The sequence below is a fragment of the Mobula hypostoma genome, chromosome 29 (genome assembly GCF_963921235.1).
Source record: "Mobula hypostoma chromosome 29, sMobHyp1.1, whole genome shotgun sequence".
NCBI classification, from domain to species: domain Eukaryota; kingdom Metazoa; phylum Chordata; class Chondrichthyes; order Myliobatiformes; family Myliobatidae; genus Mobula; species Mobula hypostoma.
The window spans coordinates 9,925,850-9,950,080 of record NC_086125.1 but is presented as its reverse complement, the minus strand read 5'-3'; the positions used below and the strand labels follow the sequence as shown (position 1 = coordinate 9,950,080).

The window sequence follows — 24,231 nt, the reverse complement described above, 5'->3', positions numbered from 1 at the left end:
CTCTGGCATCTGATTTCAAAATGGACGTTGATCCCAGGAACACTACCTCACATAGTTTTTCTCTTTGTTTAATATATATTATTTCTTTTATAAACCTGATTCTGATTCCTAGTCAAAGACAGTGTCGCCTGTGTCACACAACACGCCACAAAACGATGATCATGAACACAAGGAGATCTGCAGAAGCCGGAAATCCAAAGCAACCCACGCAAAATGATGGGGAGAACTTGCCAGATCAAACAGCAGCTATGAAAAAGAGTAAACAGTCAACGTTTCGGGCCAAGACCCTTCACCAGGGCTTATGACGATGGTGAATGCTTTTCAGAAAGTCCAATACGTACTTATATACCTTATGATGGTAGATATCCTAATAAACTTTCTATGTTAATCTCCGTTTGTCCCAAAGATCTCAATTCCTCCGTACCTCATAGGAACCGCTTTAAACAATATATGCCATACTGTTTTTTGACAAGTGCACTTCCTACAGATACCAATATCATGCATATTAATTCTGAACAGGGAAATACTCAACTTAGTATGGCAAATACATAAACATACAATTTATAGATCCTTTTGTACTCATCTACCGGTTGATTAATAGGACCAGGGAAATGTATAACCCGGGAGAAAGATGTACTTTATGCTGATTGGTTTAATCCGCCCTAACCGGCTTTCTAGTTGCCTCTGATTGGAAACTAGTCTGTCACTCTACGAAATCTCGATTTCCGATTGGTTGATACTCTCCGATCGCCTATTGGTATGCTAAGGTGGGCAAATCAGGAGAGCGGAAAGTTGTGCGGAAGTGGGAAGTTTTTTTTGGTGGGGAAGTTGGCGCTTGGGTCATGGAGCTCGGGGCCAGATGGATGCGGAGGCCGGCGATCGGGGCTGGCGGGCCACTGCTGCTGCTCACGCTGCTCTCCCGCTGGCCTGGCGTTGCGGCGACTTTCAGCCAGCCCTCGGACTCGGAGTTTACCTTCGTGCTTCCGCCCGGGAGAGAGGAGTGCTTCTACCAAAGCGCTGCTCGCAACAACACCATGGAGCTCGAGTACCAGGTGGGGCTGCATTCGTACCGTTAGGCTCCTGGGCCCTTGGAAGCTGTTGCTCATTCAGTATCATCCTCTACCGCGCCTCCATTTTCCCGCACTGTCCCCATATCCATGATTCCCTTAATGCACAGGAATGTATCGATCTCTGTTCTGACTTAACTCAGCGACACTCAAACGTCCAGAGCAGGGGAATTTCTAAGCTTCAACACCATTTAAGATTGAGATATCTCTGTGAAATCTCTGTCTTGATCCTTAATTTTGATTTTTTTTTATTATTATGAGACCATGATCCCTCATTCTGAGCTCCACCGTGTATTGTGTACTGTACCTGAGCGAATATCCACTACCTGTCGTGTGGAACCATATGAGAATTGTACAAGTCTAGACGAGGTTATCTCTCATTCTTCTAAAGCCTTTGAATATAGACTAAGTCTTTATCATTTGCTTTCTAATTCCTTACTGTCGGTGATCAAGGTTACCGGTGTCCCTTTACAACGCTTCCCTATCTCTTTCACCTTTGTGATCAAAGCAGATAACTTCGCTGTTTTTTTGTCACAGACAATCTCTGAAGAGCATTGGTAATGGCTGGGCTCACTCGCCTCCTAAAGACAGTGCCCAGAAGAAGGCAATGGGCAAACCACTTTCTGTAGAAAAACTTGCCAAGGGCAATGTTTGGTCATAGACCATGATTGTCCACGTCATACAACATGACACGTAATGATGGTGATAATATTCTAGCTGTCATGTTTCTGCCTATTTAACCCACCCCCTTGCAGGTTCTTTACATCCTCTTCCGTATTTACAGTCCTATCCAAATTAATATTGTCCCCACAACTAACCTTTAACGCAGATTATGAATGCCTGGGCTGGGGCTCATTCACTAGTCATAGCCCAAAAAGACACGTTTACTCCCAGTTTTTGCTTTCTGTCTGTGTTCTAAAAGCAAACGCTGGACAAACTCGATGGCAAAGCTCAATCTGAGCGGAGAAATAAACCGTCAACGTTTTGAGTTAAGACCCTCCCTTCATCTGCACTGATCCAGCCAACTGTCCACTTCAGAATCAGGCTTAATATCACCAGCATATGTTATGAAACCTGTTGTCTTTGCGGCAGCAGTACAATTATCAAGTGATCAATATCTTCTACTTTGTACAGTACTCCAATGGATTATTCAAACATGGAAGTTATTGTGTGCAAGAGGGCCTGAGTGTTGGTACATAAAATGCAGAAAGTAAATATTGGAGGAACAGGGGCAGTTCAGTGGGTTTGGGGGGGGGGAATGTTGCTGGGTGGCAAGAGGTCTACTTACAGTCATTGCAAGAGATTGAGGGCTTCACAACAGGGAGCACTCAATTAGGAAAGGTCCAGAGACAACAACCAGACTGGCTGTAATTCAACACGTTAATTTGTAACTTACCTGCAGACATTAAAGAAGGAGGCTGGGGTACAGAGACATAACCTAGTCAGAGTCTTGTCCACTTTCCTGTTGCTGAATGTATCAAATTCTAGTTCAAAGTAAATTTTATTATCAAAGTATATATATGTCACCATATACAACCCTGAGATTCATTTTCCTGCGGGCATACTCAGCAAATCTACAGAATAGTAACTATAACAATGAAAGATCAAGCAGAGCACAGAAGACAACTAACTACGCAAATGCAAATGTAAGTAAATAGTAATAAGTAACAAGAACATGAGATGATGAGATAGAGACCTTAAAATGAGATCATTGGTTGTGGGAACATCTCAATGGATGGGCAAGTGAGTGTAGTCATCCCCTTTTGTTCAAGAGCCTGATGGTTGAGGGGTAGTAACTGTTCTTGAACCTGGTGGTGCGAGTCCTGAGGCTTTTGTACCTTCTACCTGATGGCAGCAGTGAGAAGAGAGCATGGCCTGGGTGGTGGAGATCTCTGATGATGGATGCTGCTTTCCTACTATAGATTTTCATGTAGATGTTCTCAATGGTTGGGAGGTCTTTACCCGTGATGCTCTGGTCTGAATCCACTACGTTTTGTAGAATTTTCTATTCAGTGGCATTGGTGTTTCCATACCAAGCTGTGATGCCAATCAGTACACTCTCCGCTACATATCTATAGAAGTTTGTCAAAGTTTTAAATGCCACGCCGATTCTCCACAGACTCCAAAAGAAGTAGAGGTGCGGCTGTGCTTTCTTTGCAATGCACTTACATTGTGGCTGGTCCAGGGCAGGTCCTCTAAATAGTAACACCCAGAAATTAAAGCTGCTAACTTAGCAGCCGTTACGTCTTTAGAAAGTGGGAGGAAACTGGAGCACCAGAAGGAAACTTGCACGGTCACGGGGAGAACGTACAAACTCTTTACAGGCAGCAATGTGAATTGAACGTGGATCGCTGGTATTGTAAAACGTTTTGCTAACCACTACGCTACTGTGCGGCCCTCTCCTGAAAATGCAAAGTAACTGAGCCTCACACTCCTCTTGAGCAGAGAATTCCAAAGATTCTTAGGGAATGGATTTATGAACATTTGGAAATGTAAGTAGAGGCAGTCAGCCTGGCATAGTGCAGGGCAAGTTGTGTCTTACTAACTGCATTGAGTTTTCCCAGGAGGTGATGAAGGTGATTGGTGAAAGTTGAGCTGTGGATGTTGTCTACATGGACCTCCGTGGCTTGTCCGTAAAAGACAAAGGGTAGTCGTCAATGGGATTTAGTCTGGCTGGAGGTCTGTAACTAATGGTGTTCCACAGGGATCTGTACTGGGATGCTTGGTGTTTTGAGGTTGTAACCTCAAAAAACTAACTGAAAGGAAAACAAGGGAGTCAGGATATGAGTAGTTTCTTTTTAGTGTTTGCTCACATACCACGTGGCAGCATAATGACATATGCCATTCATACACTTTTACATATAACCCATAATAAATTATGTAAACAAATAAAATACTTAAACAATATATTTACAAAGTTACTGAAAGATTAAACTCACTGCTTAGTTATAAACTCCACCTCAATATAAAATGCTTTGACTCAAATATGTAATGTATTGCCCTCTAGTCATCTATATATGAATATATATACACACATATACGGTGCCTATAAAAAGTATTCAACCCACTTGGAAATTTTCATCTTTGATTGTTTTACAACATTGAATCACAGTGGACTTAATTTGGCTTTTTTGACACTGATCAACAGAAAAGGACTCTCTCGTGTCAACGTGAAAATTGATCTCTACAAAGTGATCTAAATTAATCGCAAAAATAAAACACAAAGTAATCAATTGCAAAGTATTCACCTCCTTCAGGTCAGGATTTAGTAGATGCACTTTTGGCAGCAATTACAGCCTTGAGTCTGTGTGGATAGGTATTCAGCTTTGCACATCTGGACATGTTTAATCTTTCAGTAATTTCGTAAATATATTGTTTGATTAAGCATTTTGTTTGTTAACATAACTTTTCCCCATTCTTATTTACAAAACTGCTCAAGCTCTGTCAAGTTGCATGGGGATCATGAGTGAACAGCCTTTTTCAAGTCCAGCCACAACTTCTCAATTGGATTCAGGTCTGGACTCTAACTTGGCCACTCCGGGGCATTAACTTTGTTGTGTAGCTTTGGCTTTATGCTTGGGGTCATTGTCTTGCTGGAAAACAAACCTTCTCCCAAGTCACAGTTATCTTGCAGACTGCATCAGGTTTTCCTCCAGGATTTCCCGGTATTCTGCTGTATTCATTTTACCCTCTACCTTCACAAGCCTTGCAGGGCCTGCTGCAGTGAAGCATCCCCACAGCATGATGCAGCCACCACCATGCTTCATAGTAGGGTTGGTGTGTTTTTGATGACGTGCGGTGTTTGGTTTATACCAAACATAGCGTTTAGTCTGATGGCCAAAAAGCTCAATTTTAGTTTCATCAGACCATAGAACCTTCTTCCAGCTGACTTCAGAGACTCCCACATGCCTTCTGGCAAACTCTAGCCGAGATTTCATGTGAGTTTTTTTCAACAGTGGCTTTCTCTTTGCCACCCTCCCATAAAGCTGCGACTCGTGAAGCACCCGGGCAAGAGTTGTATGTGTTTTCTCTCCCATCTCAGCCACTCAAGCTTGTAACTCCTCCAGAGTTGTCATTGGTCTCTTGGTGGCCTCCCTCACTAGTCCCCTTCTTGCACGGACACTCAGTTTTTGAGGACAACCTGCTCTAGGCAGATTTACAGCTGTGCAATATTCTTTCCATTTCTTGATAATTGACTTAACTGTACACCAAGGGAAATTCAGTGACATGGAAACTTTCTTGTATCCATCTCTTGACTTGTGCTTTTCAATAACCTTTTTATGGTGTTGGTTGGAGTGTTCTTTTGTCTTCACTGTGTAGTTTTTGCCAAGGTACTGACTCACCAGCAGTTGGACCTTCCAGATACAGGTGTATTTTTACTACAATCATTTGAAACACCCTGACTGCACACAGATCTTCACTTAACTCGTGCGGCTTCTAAGACCAATTGGCTGCACCAGTGGTGGGGGGGGGGGGGTGAATACTTCTGCAATCAATTATTTTGTTTTTTATATTTGTAATTAATTTAGATCACTTTGTAAAGATCTGTTTTCACTTAGAGGCGAAAGGGTTTTTTTCTGTTGATCAGTGTCAAAAAAGCCAAATTAAATCCATTGTGATACAATATTGTAAAACAATAGAGCATGAAAACTTCCGAGGGGTGGGGGGAATAATTTTTAATTTTAAAGGCACTGGATACACAGTATACTATATAATACAGTTACTATATAGATAGCCATAGCATAGTAAATTTGAAATTGTCCCATTCGGCCTAAAATTTTAATGGCTATGGAGGATTTCTTACTCTTGGAGGATAACATCTTTCCTGACAAGGGAGTCACTCTGCCTGGCAGGTGAGACTTGTGCCTGTGAAACAACGTCAGGTTCTGGGGCCCCCTCTGTGGTGGTTGCAGGAGTCGAGTCTGAGACTGCAGGGGGTGGTTTTGACAGCTTTGGGCACCTTACTTCTCCAACAGTTGACTCTGCTTTCCTCAACTGTTCAATGTGTCATCTCCAGATGACGTCAGACACAGTCCCCACTGTGTGGGAGAGTGGTCCGGTTCTGTCCTTGACCTTGCCAATTACCCCCTTTTGATCACCTCTGTAGTCCCTGGACTGCTTGTCCAGGAGTGAAACATGGAACCACCTTGTTTGAGAAGCCCTCAGTTTGATATAATATGAGATGTAATGTGCCTTAAACCATTCATTTTCAGGAATGACAGAAACTGTTTCACAACAAACGGTGGTGAGTTGTCACCGACCAGTCCTTGTGAAGAAGCTTCTCAATATATAAAGCAAGGCTGTAGTGGAGGTTATTGGGAAAACTTCTGGCCACTTCGTAGCTGCATCCACTACTACCAACAAATTTGTGCCTATGAATGGTCTGGCAAAGTCCACATGAATCCTCTGCCAGGGCAATGCAGGCCGTTCCCAGGGATGGAGACGTGCCGCTCCTGGCATCTTCTGGATGTGTTGGATCTCGAACAGTGCATGGAAAGCTGCCCGATCTGCTGATCTATCCTAGGCCACCAGACAAAGCTTCAAGCCAACACTTTCATTTTGACCACGCCAAGATTACTGGCATGTAGCTCCTCCAACACTTTAGCTTTCGCCTGGATTAGATTAGATTAGATTATGAGGACACTCAGTCCTCGTTTATTGTCATTTAGAAATACAACAAATCTCAATCTGTACATAAGGCCACCCCCATCAGGGGCAAGTTCTGTAGGAATGTTGTGCATGATCGTCTCATATCCTCATGGAGACTCTCTGGGTCTGAAATAATTTTCACATAGTTAATCAAAGTAGAAGGAGGCATGATGGTGACTGTTATTGTTGGTGAAAATGAGGACTGGAATTTCTGTTGCACGTTCCAGCCATTTTGGGTTACCATGTAAGACGTGAGACAGTGTGGGATCTTTTCTGGTTTCCCTTTTGGAATATCTCTGCTGTAATAGCAAGACTTTCGATTTGCATTGCAGAGAATGTGCCAAGAAAAGTGTCCTCTTTTGTAAATTTTTCAGATATTTCCTTTTTAAAGGGACAGTCTGTCAGCATTTCCATAATTAGTTGTTCTCGTGAATTCGGTCTCGTAATTGTGCCTTCCAAGAAATTCTCTGAATTTACGCTATGGCTGTTTGTGGAACATGTCTCTGTAAGGAAATACGAGGCAAAGGCTGTAGGGTGTTCACTTCCTTCACTCATAACGTGACATGACTGTATATATACCGTAGGAGAGCTGTCACAGGCAAGCTTTGCATAATGTGTGAATGTAGTATCTGACGTCACCATTTCTTTTGGCTTCTGGAAAGCCGCCAAATACTGCTTTGTCATAACGTTTTCTTCAAAATCTGGGTTCAAGGGGTGGTGCACAGTAGCCAGGTTTGGCAGGAACCTGTTGTATTAATTGACAAATCCTAACAAGGACTTCAGCTGTAATGCATCCTTTGGCCTTGGGGCATACACCACCGCTTGAATTTTCTAAGCATATTTGTGTAAACTTGTGCATCATCTGTGTGACCATACTAAGTGATGCTTGGTTTAAAGAATTCACACTTGTCAATGTCATACTCTGAGCCCATTATCTTCTAATTTTTCTGATCCCTGAAAGTTGCCTCACAGGTGGATAGGTAGTTAAGAAAGCTTATGGGGTGTTAGCTTTCATAAGTCGAGGGATAGAGTTTAAGAGTCGCGATGTAATGACACAGCTCTATAAAACTCTGGTTAGGCCGCACTTGGAGTACTGTGTCCAGTTCTGGTCACCTCACTATAGGAAGGATGTGGAAGCATTAGAAAGGGTACAGAGGAGATTTACCAGGATGCTGCCTGGTTTAGAGGGTATGCATTATGATCAGAGATTAAGGGAGCTAGGGCTTTACTCTTTGGAGAGAAGGAGGATGAGAGGAGACATGATAGAGGTATACAAGATATTAAGAGGAATAGATAGAGTGGATAGCCAGCGCCTCTTCCCCAGGGCACCACTGCTCAATACAAGAGGACATGGCTTTAAGGTAAGGGGTGGGAAGTTCAAGGGGGATATTAGAGGAAGGTTTTTTACTCAGAGTGTGGTTGGTGCGTGGAATGCACTGCCTGAGTCAGTGGTGGAAGCAGATACACTAGTGAAGTTTAAGAGACTACTAGACAGATATATTGAGGAATTTAAAGTGGGGGCTTGTATGGGAGGCAGGGTTTGAGGGTTGGCACAACATTGTGGGCCGAAGGGCCTGTACTGTGCTGTACTATTCTATATGTTCTATTCATCTTTTAACACTCTTGAAATTTTGGAGATGCTCCCTGTCAGCCTCACGAGTAACAGTGAAGAAATACCAGGTTAATACCATCCACAAACCCGTAAAGAAGCTGAAATCCCAGCTTGTGCAGGTCAAAGGTGACCTGGGACTCAGGGCAGCTGGCGTTTACAGGATTCTCGGTGAATGCAGACCAGCGTGTATCGGCCAGACAGACACACATCAGGGAGCACAGCAGGTGTATCCGTTTGGTTTACCCCGAGAAATTGGAGGTAGCAGAACATTGCATACGCGATGACCACAGGATTGACTTAGAGGGCACAAAAATACTGTGCAGTGGCTTTTGGGACTGCCTGGTAAAGGAAGCTATTGAAATAAAACTAGAGGATAAGAATTTCAACAAAGGTGAAGGTCTCTCTCCAAATAAGAATTGGAATATGATCAAACAAGATGGGATAGCAGGAACTTGACTGGTTGAGGACTAACCATTCAGGAGGGACAGACGAGGGGAGCTGAGTATATATACTACCGGACTAGACATGACCCTGATGAAGATGGCGGAGTTTGTCATCGAAACATCAGGTATAATCGACACCTGGACCTGGCTGGAAGCCCGGGAACAGTTTACACCAGGAAAGCACTAGATCCTTTTTCAGGATATACAGGTATCCCTTGCTTTTCGAACGTTCGCTTTACGAAACCTCACTGTTACGAAAGACCTACATTAGTACCCTGTTTTCGCTTTCGGAAGGTGTTTTCACTGTTACAAAAAAAAATTCAGCACGCGATAAAAGGCAGCACGCGCCCCGAGCAGCCGCTCTCCCCCGGATTCGGAACTGCATTCTCGCCGGCATTGCTTAAACACGTGCCTGTGAGCAGCCATTTACAAGATGAGTTCTGAGGTATCGGAAAAGCGTGAAAGAGCTTGTAAGGGTGTTACACTTATGGTAAAACTAGACATAATTAAGCATTTTGATCGTGGTGAACGAAGTAAGGACAACGTGAGTTTGGCTTGTGGAAGCTGACGAACATGATGTTGAAGAGGTTTTGGCATCCCATGACCAAGAACTGACAGGTGAAGAGCTGATGCAATTGGAAGAAAAAAGGATAACAATCGAAACCGAATGAGTAATGATAAAGTACGACTTTTGAAAGGGTACGTCGGTTTAGGAGATATTTGCAGGATGGTTTGAGTCCTTATTAAAGAACTGTGTGATAGAAAAATGCACGAGGCTCAGCAGTCAAGCAAGCCTTCCACATCAGCCACAGCAGACGACAAACCTCGACCTTCGACATCGAGGCGAGCAGTCATAGGAGAGGATGAGCTGCCTGCCTGATGGAAACAGACGATGGCCACGGACAGATACCGATTCGCGGAGAATGCAGCAGTAGCCAGGAGGCATACAGCACATCTTTAAGAAAAAAGCCGAAATAAACATGCTAATCAATTAGGTGCCGCCGACACATAATTGTCGGCCCAGATCAGAGGTGATGCAATCAGAAATCGGCTCTGATCTGGGCCGACAATTACATGCCAGGCGGCACCTAATTAATTAGCATCTTTATTTCGGCATTTTTTCTTAAAGATGTGCTGTGTGCCTCCCAGCTACCACTGCGTTCTTCGCGGCAATGTATCGGTCAGCGGCCCGGAGGGTGGGGGCCACTGCACCACCCCAGCCTGTGACGACTCAGTCTAACACACCATCATCAGTGTGCTCTGTGCTGTCTTCCCGATTCCCGTAAGTGATACTACACTGTACATACATTATTTCTACTTTATATAGGCTGTGTATTTTTACGTGTTATTTGGTATGATTTGGCAGCTTCATAGTTTAAAGGTTACTGGAGAGAGTGTTCTTGCCAACAGCGCTTGCGTGAGATTTTCTGCCAACGGCGCTTGCGTGAGATTTTCTGCCAACGGCGCTTGCGTGAGATTTTCGGTACGGAGAACAGTTCAGTAATGACTGTGGAAAAGTGTTTCTACTTTACATAGGCTGTGCATTTATCATATCCACCGAGATGCAGCACAGAGTGTCACAGGAAGTCATTCCTGCCTGTGGCCATCAAACTTTACAACTCCTCCCTTGGAGGGTCAGACACCCTGAGCCAATAGGCTGGTCCTGGACTTATTTCATAATTTACTGGCATAATTTACATATTACTGTTTAACTATTTATGGTTCTATTACTATTTATTATTTATGGAGCAACTGTAACGAAAACCAATTTCCCCCGGGATCAATAAAGTATGAGTATGACTATATCATTCCTGCTTTTACTATATGTTACTGTTATTTTAGGTTTTATGTGTTATTTGGCATGATTTGGTAGGTTATTTTTGGGTCTGCGAACGCTCACAAAATTTTCCCATATAAATAAATGGTAATTGCTTCTTCGCTTTACGACATTTCGGCTTACGAACTGTTTCATAGGAACGCTCTACCTTCAGATGGCGGGGGAAACCTGTATTTCAATTGCAGATATGAGCAGAGAAATGGCGGATTAAGTCTAATCCAGCCAAAGCAAAGTGTTGCACTGTGGAGGATCAACTCTAAGGGGACAGTGCACTGGTAATGGTTGGCAGTGTTGGTGTACAGAGGGATTTTGGGATCTTAAGTCCTTGGCTTCCTGAAAGTGGCGACACAGATATGGCACGCTTGAAGAGTGCAGAAGTTGTATTTGCAGATTTATAAAATCTTGCTGGGCTACATCTGGAGTTTAGGTCACCCCATCATAGGAAGTATATTGAGACGTTGGAGAGGGTGAGGAAGAGGTTTGCCAGCATGCTGCCTGGATTAGAGCATGTGCTGTGAGAAGAGCTTGGACAAACTTGGGTTGTTTTCTCTGGAGCGATGGAGGATGAGGGGGAGATCTGATAGAAGTTTATAAGCTTATGAGAGGTATAGAAAAGAAGACATTCAGTATCACTTACCCAGTATTGAAATGTCTTAACACCAGAGGGCGTGCATTGAAGGTGAGAGGATTTAAGTTCAAAGGAGATTACGGGGCTATTTTTTTTTACACAGAAAGTGGTGGCTGCCCAGACGTGATGCCTAGGGTTGTGTTGGAGATAGATGTGAGAGAAGTGGTTAAGAGGATCTTTGACAGAGTCCTAGAAAAGTACAGCTCAGAAACAGGCCCTTTGGCCCATCTATGTGCCAAACCATTTCAACTGCCTGATCCAATCGACCTGCACGGGGACCATAACCCTCCATACCCCTACTATTCATGTACCTATCCTCCCTTAAGCATTGAAATCAAGCTCGCATGCGTCACTGGTGTGGGAAGCTCGTTCCACACACTTAGGACCTTCATGTTCCCCTTAAACTTTTCATCTTTCACCCTTAACCCATGACCTCTGGTTGTAGACCCACCCAACGTCAGTGCTTGCATTTATCCTATCTATACCACTTATAATTTTGAATACCTCTATCAAATGTCACAATCTTCTATGTTCCAAAGAATAAAGCCTTAACCAATTCAATATTTCCCCATAACTCAGGTCCTCCAGACCCAGCAACATCCTTGTAAATTTTCTCTGTACTCTTTCAACCTTATTTACATCTTTTCTATAGGAAGGTGACCAAAACTGCACAAAATACTCCAAATTTAGACCTCACTAATGTCTTTTACAACTTCAACATAACATCCTATCTCCTGTACTCAATACTTAAATTTGTGAAAGCCAATCTGTCGTAAACTTTCTTTATAACCCAATTACCTGTGACACCACTTTCAATGAGTTATGGACCTGTATTCCCAGATCCCTTTGTTCAACCACACTCCTCAGTGCCCTACTGTTCGCTGGGTAAGACCGACCCTGATTGGTCCTACTGCAGTGCAACACCTCGCACTTGACTGCATTAAATTCCATCTGCCATTTTTCCAGCTGGTCCAGATCTCTCTGCAAGCCATGATAGCCTTCCTCACTGTCCTCTACACCCCCAACCTTGGTGTCATCCATAAAGTTGGTGATCCAGTTAACCACATTATCATCCAGATTGTAGATATAGATGACAAACAGCAATAGTCCCAGCACTGATCCCTGCGGCACACCACTTGTCACAGGCCTCCAGTAAGAGAGGTAACCCTGTATTACCACTGTCTGGCCTTCCCACAAAGCCAATGTCTAATCCAATTTACTACCTCATCTTGAATGCGGAGCAGCTGAATGTTTTTGATCAACCTCCCATGCAGGACCTGACCTTGTCAAGTGCCTTGCCAACGTTCATTCACTGCCTTGCCTTCATCAACTTTCCTTGTATCCTTTTGAAAACTCTTAAGATTGGTTAGACATGAACCACCACACATGAAGCCATACTGACTATCCTTAATCAGTTCATGTCTATCCAAACACTTATATATCAGGTCCCTTAGAATACCTTCAATAATTTTCCCATTACCAATCTCAGACTCACCAGCCTATAACTTCCTGGTTTATTTTTAGAGCCTTAAACTCCAATCCTCTGGTACTTCACCTATTGTTAAAGATGAGGCAAAAGCAGTGGGGGCGTGGCACTGTTGATCAGAGATAGTGTCACGGCTGCAGAAAAGGAGGAAGTCATGGAGGGTTTGTCTACTGAGTCTCTGTGGGTGGAGGTTAGGAACAGCAAGGGGTCAATAACTCTACTGGGTGTTCTTTATAGACCACCCAATAGTAACAGGGACATCGAGGAGCGGATAGGGAGACAGATTTGGGAATGGTGCAATAATAACAAGGTTGTCGTGATGGGAGAATTTAATTTCCCCAATATTGATTGGCATTTCCCTAGAGCAAGGGGTTTAGATGGGGTGGAGTTTGTTAGGTGTGTTCAGGAAGGTTTCCTGACACAATATGTAGATAAGCCTACAAAGGAAGAGGTGTACTTGATCTGGTATTGGGAAATGAACCTGGTCAGGTGTCACGTCTCAGGGGGAGAGCATTTTGGAGATAGTGATCATAATTCTAACTGTTTTACCATAGCATTGGAGAGAGATAGGAACAGACAAGTTAGGAAAGCGCTTAATTGGAGTAAGGGGAAATATGAAGCTATCGGGCAGGAACCTGGAAGCGTAAATTGGGAACAGATGTTCTCAGGGAAGAGTACAGAAGAAATGTTGCAAATGTTAAGGGGATATTTGTGTGGTGTTCTGCATAGGTACGTTCCAGGGAGACAAGGAAAGGATGGTAGGATACAGGAACTATGGTGTACAAAGGCTGTTGAAAATTTAGTCAAGAAGAAAAGAAAAGCTTACAAAAGGTTCAAAAAGCTAGGTAATGATCAAGATCTAGAAAATTATAAGGCAAGCAGGAAGGAGCTTAAGAATGAAATTAGGAGAGCCAGAAGGGGCCGTGAGAAGTCCTTGGCGAGCAGGATGTGAAGAGCAAGAGGATACGTGAGAGAATAGGACCAATCAAGTGTGACAGTGGAAAAACGTATGGAACTGGAAGAGATAGCGGAGGTACTTAGTGAATTCTGAAGCAAAGTATTCATTACAGAAAAGGACATTGACGTTTGTAGGGAACAACGGACTGAAAAGCTTGAGCATATAGACATTAAGAAAGATGATGTGCAGGAGCTTTTGCAAAGCATCAAGTTGGATAAGTCACCGGGACTGGATGGGATGTACCCCAGGCTACTGTGGGAGGTGAGGGAGGAGATTACTGATCCTCTGGCGATGATCTTTGCATTATCAATGTGGATGGGAGAGGTTGTGGAGGATTGGAGGGTTGCGGATGTTGTTCCATTATTCAAGAAAGGGAGTAGAGATAGCCCAGGAAATTATAGGCCAGTGAGTCTGACTTCAGTGGTTGGTAAGTTGATGGAAAAGATCCTGAGAGGCAGGATTTATGAACATCTGGAGAGGCATAGTATGATTAGGAATAGTCAGCATGGCCTTTTCAAAGGCAGGTTGTGCCTTATGAGCCTGATTGAATTTTTTGATGATGTGACTAAACACATTGATGAAGATAGAGCAGTAGATGTAGTGTATATGGATTTCAGCAAGGCATTTGATAAGGTACACTATGCTAGGCTTATTGAGAAAGTAAGGAGACATGGGATCCAAGGGGATCTTGCTTTGTGGATCCAGAACTGGCTTGCCCACAGAAAGCAAGGAGTGATTATAGATGGGTCATATTCTGCATGGAGGTTGGTGACCAGTGGTGTGCCTCAGGATCTGTTCTGGGACCCCTTCTCTTTGTGATTTTTATAAATGACCTGGATGAAGAAGCGGAGGGATGGGTTAGTAAATTTGCTGATGATATGGAGGGCTGTCAGAGGTTACAATGGGGACATTGATAAGGTACAAAACTGGGCTAAGAAGTGGCAGTTGGAGTTCAACCCAGATAAGTGTGTAGTGCTTCATTTTGGTAGGTCAAATATGATGGCAGAATATAGCATTAATGGCAAGACTCTTGGCAGTGTGGAGGATCAGAGGGATCTTGGGGTCCGAGTCCATAGGACACTTAAAATTGCATTGGCCTTCATCAACCCTGGGATTGAGTTCAAGAGCCGAGAGATAATGTTACAACTATATAGGACCCTGGTCAGACCCCACTTGGAGTACTGTGCTCAGTCCTGGTCACCTCAGGCAAGGAGACCTGATAGAGGTGTATAAGGTGATGAGAGGCATTGACCATGTGGATAGTCACAGGCTTTTTCCCAGGGCTGAAATGGCTGGCACAAGAGGGCATAGTTTTAAGGTGCTTGGAAGGAAGTACAGAGGAGATGTCAGGGGTAAGTTTTTTACACAGAGAGTGGTGAGTGCATGGAATGGGCTGCTGGCGACGGTGGTGGAGGTGGATACAATAGGGTCTTTTAAGAGACTCCTGGACAGGTACATGGAGCTCAGAAAAATAGAGAACTATGGGTAACCCTAGGTAACTTCTAAAGTAAGTACATGTTCGGCACAGCATTGTGGGTCAAAGGATCTGTATTGTGCTGCAGGTTTTCTATGTTCCTATGATTTAAACAGCTTTGCTTGGGCCCCGGTAATTTCTGCACTTGCTTCCCGTAGGGTCCGAGGGAACACCTTGTCAGGCCCTGGGGATTTATCCACCCTGATTTGCCTCAGGACAGCAAACACCTCCTCCTCTGTAATCTGTCTTGGGTCCATGAAGTTTATGTTTCTTTGCCTCAGTTCTGCAGACTCTGTCTCCTGAGTAAATACAGATGCAAAAAAATCCATTTAAGATCCCCCCTGCCCCAATCTCTTTGGCGCCACACATGGATTACCATTCTGATCTTCCAGTGCAGTGGTCTCCAACCACGGTACCGGGCCACAAAGCATGCGCTACCGGGCCGCGAGGAAACGATATGATTTGGCGATATGAGTCAGCTGCACCTTTCCTCATGCCCTGTCACGGCCACTGTTGAACTTGAACACACGCGAGGTCATCAGTGACCCAAGGTATGCAAAGGAATGGGTCCGTGACCCATTTGTGAATGTCCCCGGTAAATCATCCATGTCAGCGCGGGAAGGAGATCAACTCCTCAAGCTTGCAGGTGACGACGGGCTGAAAAGTATGTTTGACATAACATCTCTGCCGGCATTCTGGATCAAAGTCAAGGCTAAATATCCTGAGGTAGCCACGAAAGCACTGAAAACATTGCTTCCATTTCCAACAGCATATCGCTGCGAAGCGGAGTTTTCTGCAATGAATGCAACGAAAACTAAATTGCGGAATAGACTGGACGTAAGGAACCCCCTTCGAGTATCGCTGTCTCCCATCACCCCTCGATGGGACCGTCTTGTTGCAGGAAAACAGGCCCAGGGCTCCCACTGATTCAGCGATATTGGTGTGTTGCAATGATATTATATGTTCATACGAGGAAAATATGCGCTGTGTGTTTAATATCCAAACGTTACTTAAAATATTGACTTATAAGTGACTATAGCTGACTTATCACTATACTCATGTGAGGAGAATATGCGCTGTGTGTTTAATATTAAATTCGTTAGATAAACCCTTTTAGAAACAAAATTGAGTGTATTAGTCACTCATAAGAATATTGCAAGAATATTGTCAATAGTAAACCAGTGCAAAAAAGGTTGGGGACCCCTGTTCCAGTGGACCAGTTTTGTCCCTTGCAATCCTTTTGCCCTTCACAGATCTGTAGAATCCCTTAGGATTCTCCTTCACCTTGTCTGCTAGGGCAACCTCATGCCTCCTTTTAGCCCTCCTGATTTCTTTAAGCCTCGTCTTACATTTCTTATACTCCATAAGCACCTCATTTGTTCCTACCTGCCTGTATCTTCTATGCACCTCCCTTTTTTTTTCTTAATTAGGGCCTCAATATCTCTCGAAAACCAAGGTTCCCTATACCCGTTATCTTTACCTTTTATTCTGATGGGTACGTACAAACTTTGTATTCTCAAAATTTCACTTTTGAAGACCTCCCACTTAGCAGGTACACCTTTGCCAGAGAACAGCCTGACCCAGTCCACGCCTGCCAGATCCTTTCGGATGCCATAAGAATTGGCCTTTCTCAACCTGCAGGCCTAACCAGTGTTTTTGCATATTCACTTTGAAACTAATGGCATTGTCATCACTAGTTGCAAAGTGTCCTCCTGCACAAACTTCTGTCACCTGGCCTGATACATGAATGTGCGGGAAATGGTGGATGTGGACATGGTGCAGGCAGAAGAGATTCCTTTAGTTGCACATTTGATTGCTAATTTAATTAGTTTGGCATAACACTGTGGGCGGAAGAGCCTGCCCTGTGCTTACCGTTCTGTGTTATATGCTCTACTGCCCTGTTGGGGTGAAGGAGCACTTCAGAACTATCCTGGACAGTGGGTGCCTTTGTAGATGACTGTATCTCTGGTTGTAGCTACCCCAATAGCGAGAAACTGCTCAACAAGAATAGGAATTTTATCTCTTTGTATCTGATGAACATCTGCTACATTCCCTCTATCTCAAGAATATATCTCTGTTTGGGTAGGGAAGCCGTACATGTTCACGATACTGCAGACATGATCTCACCAGTGCCCTGAATTATTAATCATAGTCATAGTCGTACTTTATTAATCCCGGGGGAAATTGGTTTTCGTTACAGTTCCTCCATAAATAATAAATAGTAATAGAACCATAAATAGTTAAATAGTAATATGTAAATTATGCCAGTAAATTATGAAATAAGTCCATGACCAGCCTATCGGCTCAGGGTGTCTGACCCTCCAAGGGAGGAGTTATAAAGTTTGATGGCTACAGGCAGGAATGACTTCCTATGACGCTCTGTGCTGCATCTCGGTGGAATGAGTCTCTGGCTGAATGTACTCCTGTGCCCACCCAGTACATTATGTAGTGGATGGGAGACATTGTCCAAGATGGCATGCAACTTAGACAGCATCCTCTTTTCAGACACCACCATCAGAGAGTCCAGTTCCATCCCCACAACATCACTGGCCTTACGAATGAGTTTGTTGATTCTGTTGGTGTCTGCTACCCTCAGCCTGCTGCCCCAGCACACAACAGCAAACATGATCGCACTGGCCACCACAGACTCGTAGAACATCCTCAGCATCGTCCGGCAGATGTTAAAGGACCTCAGTCTCCTCAGGAAATAGAGACGGCTCTGACCCTTCTTGTAGACAACCTCGGTGTTCTTTGACCAGTCCAGTTTATTGTCAATTCGTATCCCCAGGTATGTGTAATCCTCCACCATGTCCACACTGACCCCCTGGATGGAAACAGGGGTCACCGGTACCTTAGCTCTCCTCAGGTCTACCACCAGCTCCTTAGGCTTTTTCACATTAATCTGCAGATAATCAGAGGAAGATATTTCTAATCCTAGTAACAGCGAACATACCACTTGCTTCCATAATCACTGGCTGTGGGTGTATTAACTTGTGATTGAAACACAAAAATGCGCAGATCCCACCACCTTTCACCATTAAAAAAAACTGGCTTTCTGTAAAGTCATAGACAGGTGGGCAGACCAGAGCTATAGGAGCTTGCCCAGATGAGTAGCAAACAGAGACATTTGTACACTTAAAAACGCAAACACGAGGAATTCTGCAGATGCTGGAAATTCAAGCAACACACATCAAAGTTGCTGGTGAATGCAGCAGGCCAGGCAGCATCTCTAGGAAGAGGTACAGTCGACGTTTTGGGCCGAGATGGTCCTGACGAAGGGTTTCGGCCTGAAACGTTGACTGTACCTCTTCCTATAGGTGCTGCCTGGCCTGCTGCGTTCACCAGCAACTTTGACATTTGTACATTTGCTCCTTTTCTGATCTATTTCCCAGTTCTAGGCAGAGACGATACCCTCTTGGTGTTGTCTCATTCTGGAAGGTGCACTAAGCGAATGCCACATGACTGGAGTAAAATATTGGCCTCAGCTAAAGTGGCAAAGCCATTTCCGTCAGCTTAACCTGTTGTGGTTTCTTGTTTCAGCTTTTGAATTGTGTTCACTTCTGGTTCTGCCTTTTCTTGATAACTTAGGTGGCTTTGGCAAGAGCACAAAAGGTGCTGGAGGAACTTGACATCTGTGGAGGGAAATGGGCAGTCCACCTGAAACATCAACTGTCTGTTTTCCTGCATGGATGCTGCCTGACCTGCTGAGTTTCTCCAGCACTTTTCATGTGACCCAGATTCCAAGCCTGTATTCTCTTGTGTCTCTCTAAGGATCACTGGCGTTCAGTAGCGGCTTGTTTCCATTGCCAAGCGCTAAGGGTGAAGACAAAGCATCAGGTTGGGTGTGTCTGAAACTTCCTTGTGATCTCCCTACAGGTGATTGGAGGAGCAGGCCTCGACGTTGATTTCTCTGTGTTTGGCCCAAGTGGTGAAAACCTGATCACCGAATCCAAGCGGTCCGACGGTGTCCACACGTGAGTTTAACCGTACAGACAGCGTCATGTGTGTGATGTCATGCGTCAGCCCAGCCCCTCAGCCATTCTTCACTTAACCACCTGTGGTTGTCTATCTGACTCTGCAGGGCACCCAGCGCTCATTCACAAAACTGCTGAATTCTGTTGATTATCTGGAGACCAGCTTTCATTCCCTTTCCTATCTCATCGGTACAGGTACAGAGGTCAAAGGTAGCTTCTGGGTTGGGGGTCAACTAACCCAACAGACCCATCCTGAGTCCAAAGCCCAAAGTCCTAGAGAAGTGGTCTAGCATTGCCTGGTACTAAGAGCAATAAAACGGTTAATCAGTTTCCATGCCTGTGTTTCTCCAGTCTAAAACTGATTTGCAGTATTTATCATTTGCCTTTTCAACATGAATACCTCTCTCTTAGAAATGGCTTCCTCAGTATTTGATGGGACATTAACTGGAGACTGCATGTTCGGATGTGATTCTGGAAATGTGGGATAAGAACTGAAATACAATGCATTATCATACAAATTAAATTTAAATACAATGTGTTATTATACAAATTGAACTATTTTCCATGAAGGTTATCCATCCAGCCCTCAAGGGGTTAATGCAAATCTATATCGCATATGGAATGAAAAACAGACATGTTTAAACTCAGCAGGTCAGGCTGAATCTATAGAGGGAGATGTTATCTGCCCTGCAGAATCGTTCCAGCATTTTCTACTTTTATTTCAGACTTTCATTATTCAGCAGGTCAGATAGCATCTCTCTCGTTCTATGGATTCTGTCTGACCTACTGAGAGTTTAACTACTTCTGTTTACATTTCAAATGCCATAGACCTGTGGTCTGCTAATGCCTCAGTTTTTAGAGTTCTTATTGTATTTAATTCCTGCCACGGACCCATCCCGTCCACCAAACAATCCTTGTTTCTTGATGTTTATCCACTATTGTTTCTCTGATCATATCACTTCATTTAGATCTCTTGACTGAGTCTTCAGTCATCTGAAGGTAAACTTCTTTTACTTACCTCACTGAATTTGCCCAAATGACTTCCTGTGTCTAGGTGGAATTGCTATCTGGGTACACACTTTTAAAAGCAGTGATTGAAGCAGGCTGTTTCGTTTGCTTTAGATGTGTCACAACCACTTTGCTAGAAATGAATCCAAGGCAGGCCAGCAGTGAAATCTTTTGCTGAGTATTTTCTATTTTTGGTCCATAGCATCGAACCTACAATGGAAGGGGATTATAAAATCTGCTTTGACAATTCCTTCAGCACCATTTCTGAGAAGCTCATCTTCTTTGAGGTAATTTTTGATGATGTTCAGGAGGACTGGTCAGAGATCGTAGAACCCGAGGAGCTGCTGGATGTTAAGATTGACGACATCAAGGTAAGTTGGAATCACTTTCAGACCCTACCCTCCGAGGAAAGCTGCAGCATTTCTGCCCAATGTTGAATGCGTTAATACTGACCCAGAGCTGTGTCCATTAAACAGAATCAAAACAGAAAACTATTTGCTCCTTCAACTCTTTGCTATTTTAAAGTACTGTAATCAGACATGCTTCTTTTTCTCCAACTTTGCAAGTAGCTATCCAAATCCCATTGGAAAGTTCAGCCTTACGGGCACTGAGATCCAGATCATGTCTGCTCTAATTAATGAGAAAAGATTTTCCTCACTCCTCCCTTGGATCTTTTTCCCAATATGTTAGGTATTTCTTTGAAAGTGGCACCACAGATAGATAGGGCTGTAAAGAGAGCTCTTGGCACATTGACCTTCATAAATCAAAGTACTGAATACAGGAGTTGGGATGTTATGTTGATGTTGTATACGACGTTGGTTAGACCTAATTAGGGCAGCATAGTAGTGTTGGGCTGACATGGTAGCATAGCGGTTAGCACAACGCTTTACCGTACCAGCGACCCGGGTTCAATTCCAGCCACTCCCTGTAAGGAGTTTGTATGTTCTCCCCATGACCGTGTGGGTTTCCTCCAGGTGCTCTGGTTTCCTCCTACATTACAAAGACCTACCAGTTGGTAGGTTTATTGGTCATTGTAGATTGTGCTGTGGTTAGGATAGGATTAAATTGGGTGATTGCTGAGCAGCACAGCTCGAAGGGCCGGAAGAATGTACTCTGTACTGTATGTCAATAAATTTAGAGGAGTGTGTGCAGGAATACGTAAACTATCCTACGCTATCTACTAATGGAGACCACTCCGTCTAAACCAGTCACTGTCCTGCACTGCATGAAATCCCCTTTGTGCCAAGGAGAATAACCTTAGTGTCTTCAGTCCAACATTATCCATGGAACTGTCAGCTGACAGATGTGCTGCCAGCATGCAGTGGACCGTTAGACCCAAGGCTGGGAGAAAAGGCTCCACAATTTCTGTGTGACTGGAAGACGATGAACACATATTCAGAGTGAGCATTAAAGTCACACAGCATTGCAGCACACAAACAGGCCCTTCAGCCCATCTAGATGATGCTATTATTTCTGCTTAGTCCCATTGACCTGCAATAGAACCATAGTTAAACCTCCTGTCCATGTACTTAACCAAATTTCTCTTGGGTGTTGAAATCAGACCTGCATCCATTGCTTGTTTCACACTCTCACCACCCTCTGAGTGAAGACGTTTTCCTTAAACATTTCACCTTTCACCCTTAACCTATGACTTCTTGTTCTAGTTTTATCCAACTGGTGGAAAAGGGCTGCTTGCATTTACCCTAACTATGCATGCCCCTCATAATTTTGTATACCTCTATCAAATCTTCCCTTATTCTCCTAGGAATAAAGTCCTAACCTATTTAATCTTTCCCTTTAACTCAGGTCCTCGTGTCCCAGCAAAATCCTTGTAAATTTTCTCTGTACTCTTTCAATCTTATATTGATATCTTTCCTGTAAGTAGTTGACCAGAACTGTACAGAATACTCCAAATTAGGCCTCACCAATGTTGTTTACAACTTCAACACAACAGTCTAATTAATGCATTCAGTGCTTTGATCTATACAGGGCAATGTGTCAAAAACCCTCTTTATGACCTGTGATGCCACTTTCAAGAAAATATGGATCGCCATTAAGTTTTAATAGCACCAAGACTTCATGGCGGCTTTGGAGCAATCAAACACGTTTTAAAACCCCCAAAAGTGAGCATGATAGAGAGCACACATCGCCAGTGCAACATAACAATTGCCTTTCAGAACATCATGCATGTGAAGGGCTATTCAATCCCCCTCAACTGGCAGCTTGTACTCCTTCCCCTCCCCTACCCACCACCTTATTCTGGCTTCTTCCCCCCACCCTCCAGTCCTGATGAAGGGTCTCAGCCTAAAACGCCGACTGTTCCTCCCTGTAGATGCTGCTGAGCTCCTCCAGCACTTTTTGTGTGTTACTGTGGATTTCTAGCATCCGCAGAACCTCTTGTGTTTACCATAATTAGATCATAAGACATAGGAGCAAAATTGGGCCATTCGGCCCAATGAGTCTGCTCCACCATCTCTTTGTGGCTGAACCATTTCGCTGTCAACCCCAATCTTCTGCCTTCCCTCCATAACCTTTCACAACTTGACTGATCAAAAACCTATCAACTTCCACCCAATTACAACATCCACAGCCACATGTGGTAATGAATTCCACAGATTCACTGCCCTCTGGCTGAAGAAATTAAGACCATAATTAAAACCTGTGTTTCTGTTTGCTTCAGTTTTACTAGTTTGTCCTCCACCTTTGTGCTATGTCTGATGCAATGCTTTGTCTGGTTTCTCTCCCAAACCATTTCAACTGATTTACTCATATTGCACCTAACAACCCATCCAGTCTATTCACTTCTGATCACTTGAAGTCCTCCTTGTGCTTTGCCATATAGGAAGAATTTAAATAGAATAGATTGATTGCTGCCCATGGTTTTCACGGCTCACATTCACCCTGACTGTCCATCCCTCATTCCTCAGGAGGCGATTGGGAATATGAACCACAAGCTGGACAAGAGCGTGCAGATCCAGGCCACTCTGCGCGCCTTTGAGGCACGAGATCGCAACCTGCAGGAGGGCAACTTGGGCAGAGTGAATTTTTGGTCTGCTGTTAATCTGGGAGTGATGTTGGTGGTGTCTTTTGTCCAGGTCTACATGTTGAAAAGTCTTTTCGATGATCGGAGAAAAGTCCAAACGTAATTTAAGAAACTGTAAGTTGAAGCAGAGGTGTGAACTGGTACGGCTGATTAGATGCGGCTTTTTCCCTTTGTTTGGGGTATGCGTGGCGTATGCTGGATTCTTTGGGCAACTGGGAAACAGGAGGATGAGGGGATGATTGATGCAAATTGTACTTACAGTGGCTGTAAGTGACTTACAGAATACTGAGAATGTTAAATATGTACATTGATATCGGAAACAACAGGAATTCTGCAGATGCTGGAAATTCAAGCAACACACATCAAAGTTGCTGGTGAACGCAGCAGGCCAAGCAGCATCTGTAGGAAGAGGTGCAGTCGACGAAGTCGTCCTGACGAAGGGTCTCGGCCTGAAACGTCGACTGCACCTCTTCCTACAGATGCTGCTTGGCCTGCTGCGTTCACCAGCAACTTTGATGTGTGTTACATTGATATCGGTGTGCTTATTGTTAATAAACTAGGGCAGAGGGTCTGGGTGTCAGGTAGCTCATCCTACCCGAAGTGTACAGTATCAATAAAGAATTAATTTGATTTAAGAAATTTAACAGATCAATTGAATGAGATTTTTATTTCTCAAAGAGGATTTGGTTGGGTTGAGTTGAGAGACTGTCTATGATGAGGCTGAAGATTAGCAGAAGGCAATGAAATATTTAAAGGCTAGCACAGTTAAAATATTGTTGGGGGTTGGCCAATATTCATTTTATTTTTCACATTTACATCAACACTTACGGTGAATTGTTTTATTTGTGTCAACGATCTACACAGTCCTGAAGAGCTGAGGGGTAGCCTACAAGTGTGGCCATATTTCTGGTGTCAACACAGTATGCTCACAACTTGCTATCCCTAACTCGTACCTCTTTAGAAAGTGAGAGGAAACCACATAGTCAAGGGGAGAACGTGAAAACTCCTTACATACAGCAGTGGGAATTGAACCTGGACTGCTGGCATTGTAT

The 24,231-nt window shown here is 43.8% G+C and overlaps 1 protein-coding gene across 1 annotated transcript; it reads left to right on the top strand.

Annotated features, from left to right (window-relative positions):
- Window positions 1-798: 798 nt before the first annotated feature.
- On the top strand, window positions 799-23,563 carry LOC134339350 (transmembrane emp24 domain-containing protein 1-like). Its single transcript, XM_063035776.1, has 4 exons — window positions 799-1,052; window positions 19,031-19,128; window positions 20,339-20,507; window positions 23,064-23,563. Exons 1-4 carry the CDS (start codon window positions 843-845, stop codon window positions 23,280-23,282), a joined length of 696 nt encoding a protein of 231 aa, XP_062891846.1. The 5' UTR covers window positions 799-842; the 3' UTR covers window positions 23,283-23,563.
- Window positions 23,564-24,231: the final 668 nt, after the last annotated feature.

Excerpts from the sequence above, each read along its gene's own strand:
- LOC134339350 (XM_063035776.1), top strand. The coding sequence starts at position 843 with ATGGAGCTCGGGGCCAGATGGATGCGGAGGCCGGCGATCGGGGCTGGC. Across the intron at positions 1,053-19,030 it reads CCATGGAGCTCGAGTACCAG|GTGATTGGAGGAGCAGGCCT; the intron begins GTGGGGCTGCAT and ends ATCTCCCTACAG. Across the intron at positions 20,508-23,063 it reads TTAAGATTGACGACATCAAG|GAGGCGATTGGGAATATGAA; the intron begins GTAAGTTGGAAT and ends CTCATTCCTCAG.